A 6722-nucleotide genomic window follows, 5' to 3' on the forward strand; every position below is an offset into this window, starting at 1 on the left:
GGCGCACCCGCCTCCCCGCGGCGCGCCGGGCTCGCCCCCAGCGCGCGTACACGCGCGCACGCACACACTCGCACACACGTGTGCGCCGCTCTGCCCGCGGTGCCGCCGCTCCTGCTCTCGGCGCCGCCGTGGAAGGCAGGGCCCGAGCGCTCCTTCTTGAAACACATAAATTACAGCCCGGCAGCCTCGGCGCCCTTGACAGCGCGCCCGGCGCCCCTCCCGCCAGCTCGCCAGCTGCCAGCCCTGGGACCTTCTCATCTCTTCCCTTTTGGCCGGAGGAGCCGAGTTCAGATCCGCCACTGCGCACCCGAGACTGACACACTGAACTCCATTTCCTCCTCTTAAATTTATTTCTGCTTACTTGCCACTCGTCTTTTTTTTTTTTTTTTCTCCCATCTCATCGCTCCAAGAAACTTTTTTCTTACTCCCCAAAGTCAGGGTTCCCCCTGCCCATCCCGTATTAATATTTCCACTTTGGGAACTACTTGCATTTTCTTTTTAAAGGAATTCAAGAAAGATATATTTTTCTATTGGGCATTGACTCTCGACTGTTTGCAAAAATTTCGTATTAAATACAAACAACTCTACCTGGTCTGTACTTTGAGAATTGTTGGTTTCTTTTCTTTTTTTTCTTACTTAAAAAAAAACCCAAAAAACCCAAACAACAACAACAAAAACCCCCTTCCCTCCCCCTTTTTAAAAAATGCACTGCTGTGTGCTGAGCGCTTTTCTGTTCCTGCATCTGGTCACGGTCGCGCTCAGCCTGTCTACTTGCAGCACACTTGATATGGACCAGTTCATGCGCAAGAGGATCGAGGCGATCCGCGGGCAGATCCTGAGCAAGTTGAAGCTCACCAGTCCCCCAGAAGACTACCCTGAGCCCGAGGAAGTCCCCCCGGAGGTGATTTCCATCTACAACAGCACCAGGGACTTGCTCCAGGAGAAGGCGAGCCGGAGAGCGGCAGCCTGCGAGCGCGAGAGGAGCGACGAGGAGTACTACGCCAAGGAGGTTTACAAAATAGACATGCCGCCCTTCTTCCCCTCGGAAAGTAAGTACTGCTCTTTGCTTCCGTCCCCGAGGTTAGCACTGCCCCGAGCTCTCCGAACCGCAGCAGCTGCAGCGATCGCCTTCCCTCTCCGGCCCCCCGAACGCTCTTTTCCGGCTCTCCTGTCCTTCGCCCCATCCACCTCCTCTCCCATCGTACGCTCCAGACAGGCTTGAAAAGGTTAACTTTCTACTTTATTTTCTCCATCTGTCCCTGCTCCCCACGCTCAGTCCGTTCTGAGGCATTATTCTCTTTTTCTCTTCCCTGAGATACTCTACTCTGCCACCAGCTAGGAGTCAGCCCTCGTCTGTCAAACTAGAGGCGCTCCCTGGGACAGAGTTAAACTGGGAAATCTTGGTAGGTTTGTTTTCTTTGCTCCGATTGGCGTGAAATTCGCCGACCTGGTGCACGAAGGGTTAAAAAAAAATAGTGGCTTAAAACTAGCCTGTCCGGAAGGCGCCCCCTTTCCGTGCCGAACTCTTAGCTGGTTCCCCAAGCCTTCTCTATTGTCTCTAACTCCCCCACAAATGTCATCATCGCCAAGACAAAACCCGGTTTGGAGACCCGTGGAAAAACCTGCCTCGAAACCCTTAATCCTTGATGTATCTGTTCCCATCCCTAGGTGTTTCCACTCCCCAGAAGCAAAATCTTGTAACCACGTCCCCTTTTGACTTCACCTGAACTGGTGGAAAGGACACCTTCGTTTCCGACTATTTAAAAAGGCTTTACTTCACATTACTTTTCAGAATTCATCCAAACCTGCCTTCTTAAAATCATCGGCGTTAAGCAGATCATTTTTCTTATGAGTTAATCATTGAACTTTTTCAACTTTGAGGACTGTGCTCTGCCCTTTCATAGGCTTCCTGCAGTTACTTCTTCGAGATGCATTCCTAAATCAGATAGAGTAGAAGTAGCTTTTTAATTTTTTTTTAATTGGCTTCTCTGAGAACTGTCCTCAAAACCAGTTGGCAGACAGTAGCCATGGGAGTGAAATGATTTACTGTGGAGCTCTTTGTGAGAAAAGGATGACAGTTAGCATAGCATTATTTCAGAGTTCTTAAAACAACAAGAAGCAGTATCCACTGATACCTCCTGAGAGGGTTAAATACCAGGAAGAAAAAGAAAAAGGAAAAAAAAAAAATAGAAAAAAAGAAAAAAATCATTAAGTGCAACACCATCAATTAACTGAATATAATTGATATGTATAGATTACTTCATTCAACAACAGCAGAATACACACTCTTCTCAAATTCTCAGGGAAAATTCGTTACATAGGATAGACCACATTTTGGATCACAAGATGACCCTTAAATTATTTTTAAAATAGGAATCATACTATGTTTTATCTCAGATCACAATAGAATTAAACTAGAAATCAATAAATTAAAGAAAGCTGGAAATGACCCCAAATGCTTGAAGATTAAATAACATATTTCTAAATCAGAAATAGATAACAGAAAAAAATCAAGAATTTTTTAAAAATTTTTGAATTAAATCAAAATAAAAGCACAACTTATCAAAATTTGTGGGAAGAAGCAAAAGTGATTCTTAGAAAAAAAATTAGAGCACTAAATTCATATATTAGAAAATAAGAAAGATGTAAAATGAATTATCTGAATTTACACCTCAGGAAACTAGAAAAAGAAATAGCAAATAAAACACAAAGGAAGCAGAAGAAAACAGTAATGAACATGAGAGAAGAAATAAGTGAATTTTCAAACAGGAAATCCATAGGAAAAAAATAATGAAACTGAAACCTGGTTCTTGGAAAGTATCAATAAAATCACTAGCCCTCTATCCAAGCTAAGTCAGAAAAATAAATTATAAAAAAGAAACAAGACACAAATTAATAATATCAGAAATGAAAGAGAGGACATCACTCAAGTGCCCATTTCTCTCCTCCCCTTCCCATGTCCTATATACTTGCTGGCTGCCTTTGCAAAGTCTCTGTGTCTTGCCTAAGTAGATAATACAGCCATCTTGGTAATTTTATCCTAGAGGTTCTAATTTCAGGATGGTGCTTTTCTTTTTCAATATTTATTTTTAGCTGGACAAGTCCTAGCAATGTGACTTGCCATGTCTTGTACTTGATGGTCTCAAAATGTCAGCCGTGTATCTAACCCCAGTCTTTCTGGCGACCTTTCTTTTGCTGCAGCTTCTCCTCTTCTCGTTCCATAGCAAAACAGATGCAGGGAATCCTGGCAAGCAGGATGATTTTATTATTGCAATTATGGCACTATCTACAATAGCGGTGATAAATACACCCCACCCTGGTTATTCCCCTCCGGAAGTAAAGCTTTCTATCTGGGGTGGAGCCAAGAAGATATTAGGAAAGAAAGTTCATTGTAATTAGTCCAAAACCATTGAGACGGAGCAAGGAGTCAAGTCAGTTTGCTTTCTCTAGCACATGCATAAGTTCTACTGGTAATTTGGGCAGACAGGCAAGTATGTTATGCAGAACCTGAATAACTCATCCTTCAATGTTTACATGCAAAACCTCTAATACACTTCCAGCACTTCAATAACACAGAGAGGAGGTCTGACCTCATTACTGCATAGGTGCGGAGAGAGCAAAAGGGCATTAATTCTTTGTCCTCTCAAGCACACTTCAGTCTAAAGAGCTGAGATGGTCCAACCCCGGATTGTGGTCATCAACAAATTGGAAAAATTCCCAGATTATTAGGAGGGTTTCAGAGTATGGCATCTAAGATCACTGTGTGGATTCTCCTCTGCATTCCACCCCCAGCCACCTAAATTAAAACCTCTGAAAAATTCAGGATAAAAAAAATATGCTATTAGTTTTCATACAAAGAATACAGGTTTCTTAAAGTATGGAAGTTTAGGAGCAGAAAGCCATATTAATAGCAGATTTGATACTACTGTGCAAGGACTGTGGATAATTTTATAGAAAGTAGGTTAACTGATTTTCCAGCACTTTCTAGTTATACTGGAATATGATGAAATTTTCCAAAAAAAAGGAAGAAAAGAAAAAAATCACTCCACCATATTTTTAAAAAGCAGATTGAAAGTACAGCATTGGCTTATATACCAACTTTCCCTCTTTAGGGCTTTTCTGCCTAACTTTTAACTTGGCTGTCATTGAAGTAGCTGTGGGGAGGGAGTGTGCCTCGTCATTTCTTGCAGTGAATCCGGCAAGGGTCATAAGCCCTAGAGATGAAGGCATGGGAAAGATCACTGGTTCATTTTTACTACCAGCTTATTAGTGTTCAGGGAGTGACTTCAGCTCAAGTATTACAAATATGCTCTAATTATACTCAGTGAGCTATATGTTATTACAGATTGCTGATAGCCCTTTGTGGGATATTTTATAAGTTCAGACTAAATATTTTTAGCAATGTGGAGATTTAAAAGTAAAAATATAAGAGATATTGTATATGCCCTCAGGCATATTTTGTCTTAAATATTATCCTTGGCCAAATGTGCTATATAAATACAGTAAATATGAATAGAACTGGCCAGGTGCCAATCTCCTGGGAAGAATTTTAGTCAAGAATGTATTTATGGGATATAAATAATACTGTGTCAACATTTAAAGAAGGAGTCTGATTAGTTTTGAATTTATTCATATTGATCTTTTCACATGCTGTTAGTTTAAGGCTCAAAGTGGAGTTATGCAAAGGTTTCCTTATAGTTCGCCCAGTGGGAATTAGTGGACGTCTAGTAGTTTGACAATCCGTTTGAAGTTCAAGGCACATCTATTCAAAAAACACTATACACTGCACAAAGTTTCAGAAATTTAGAAAAAGCGATTCTGTAAAATGCAAGAAGAATCCAAATTGACAGGTAAAATCTGGAGAGGTTTGGTCAATCAAAAAAAAGGAAGGGGCAAAACAGTTTCATTTTCTTTTTTCCCTCTCCCTTTTTCATTGTAACGAGCCAGGCACATGTTGTGGTTCTAACCATGGTAATTTTGTACCCTCACCCCTGCTGAAATATTTGGCAATGTCTGGAGACATTTTTGGTTGACTTGACTACTGATGGAGGGGTGCTGCTGATATTTCATGGGTAGAAGCTGGGAATGTTTCTGACCATCCTGTGAAGCACAGGACAGGTGCCCCCTGCCCCTCCATACACTAAATAATTATCCAGCCCAAATTGTTAATAATACCCAAATTGAGAAGTCCTGGAATTTATTTTGAGTTACTGAATTCTGCTGGTAGTACCATTTTAAAAGTAATTACAAAAAATAAAATGTCTTTATGATCAAAGGATATTAAAAAAAGAGCATTGATTAGGAGGATAATCAGAAAGTTATCTTAATTAAATGTAATATAGGTTAGACCATTCTGTATGGAATATACTTTATTATTGTGATCTTAAAACACCTAAATTAGAGGCATCAAAACTTCCCATTTATTTAGCCTAAGAAATGGTGTTGACCCACCCATTAGTAGCCTCAGTCATCAGCAGTGTGACATTAGTCAGAACAGAGAGAAAAGAAGTGAGGAATTATCTTGGATTTTCCTTGCAAGGAAAGTAAGCAGTTTGTGCTAATGAAGAGTGAAATCTCCAACCTAGATGACTGAAGAAAATATAAATAATCATGTTGGTTTACTCTATCATATTGAATTAGATAAACTAAAATATACAGCCTGAAAAATCACAATGAGGTTTTCTTTGTAAATGTTTCACAAAATGTTAAACATTTAATACCAAGCAATCTCCATTTATGTCTCCTCTGTAATTTTCCAAGTGAAATTGTGGAATGTAGAATGAATACCAGTGACACTATGGTTTTGGGGAATGTGACTTGGCATTCTATTCATGAATAGAATGGTCTGTTGGCCAATTGCCCAATGAAGGAAAATATTAGCAATTGCTGGAATACAGTAGTTTTTTTGCTTTATTTTATTTTTTAAGACTCTCTGTGTGTTTGTATGTGGGTGTGTGAGAGAGGCAGAGAGAGAGAGAGGAAGAGATCAAAGTCAGACTTGAACCCCTTGACTTCTAGAATGGGTGAGTTATTAATACACAGCAGACCGAACTTGAATTACCCCCTTTATATTGCATCATTGCTTGTACTAATCCTAATGCCTATTTGTGGTTACATTTAAGTTAAGCTGCATTTCCCTTCTTCAGTATTTCTTCTTTTTCATTTTTCAAAGACTAGAAAAAACCCTCAAAGAAATACACTGTTTATAATAGAGATAGTTGGGTAGTCCTTTTTGCCATGTGAGGCCATCCCGAGGAGACCTGGTGATGGAGGCTGGGCTTTGCAATTCTTGAGGGGCAGGTGGGGACCACTTGACCTCACAAAAGGAACAGGGTGAGCCCTTGGTGTCTCCACAGCGACCCCTGTATGGTCTACTCAAAGAGCTGCACTTTTTGAATTATGACTGATCCTTGGTGAAAAGACGCTGATGTAATCTAGTTGCAGCATCTTTCATATAAAGATATGAAACAATGACAGATTATTTTTCCTAGAGGAAACTGAGATGTGAAAAAAGGGCTAATGACTCACTGTTGAACCCACATCAAATCTGGGTTAGAACTGAGGAGGTCACTTATGCCTAGGCCTTTGCCCAGAGATTACAACACAATTCAGCCTGCATTTTTAGAAGGTTCTGGAAGATATGAGGAGCCTAGCCCTGGGAGAAATGTGCAGGTCCACCACTGGGGTGCGACTCTGGCCTGACTCCTCCCTGTCCCCCGCCC

General features: G+C 40.9%; 1 protein-coding gene across 2 annotated transcripts in view; it reads left to right on the forward strand.

The window, feature by feature from the left end:
• The first annotated feature begins 165 nt into the window (after positions 1-165).
• TGFB2 (transforming growth factor, beta 2) overlaps positions 166-6722 on the forward strand; it is a 91464-nt gene continuing 84907 nt past the window's right edge. For both annotated transcript variants that reach the window (XM_008589201.1, XM_008589200.1), the window contains exon 1: positions 166-1049. In XM_008589201.1, coding sequence (XP_008587423.1) covers positions 704-1049 — 346 coding nt within the window. In that variant the 5' untranslated portion in view covers positions 166-703. The remainder of the gene's footprint in view (positions 1050-6722) is intronic.

The sequence above is a fragment of the Galeopterus variegatus genome, unplaced genomic scaffold (assembly GCF_000696425.1).
Source record: "Galeopterus variegatus unplaced genomic scaffold, G_variegatus-3.0.2 Scaffold5293, whole genome shotgun sequence".
Classification (NCBI taxonomy): Eukaryota; Metazoa; Chordata; class Mammalia; order Dermoptera; family Cynocephalidae; genus Galeopterus; species Galeopterus variegatus.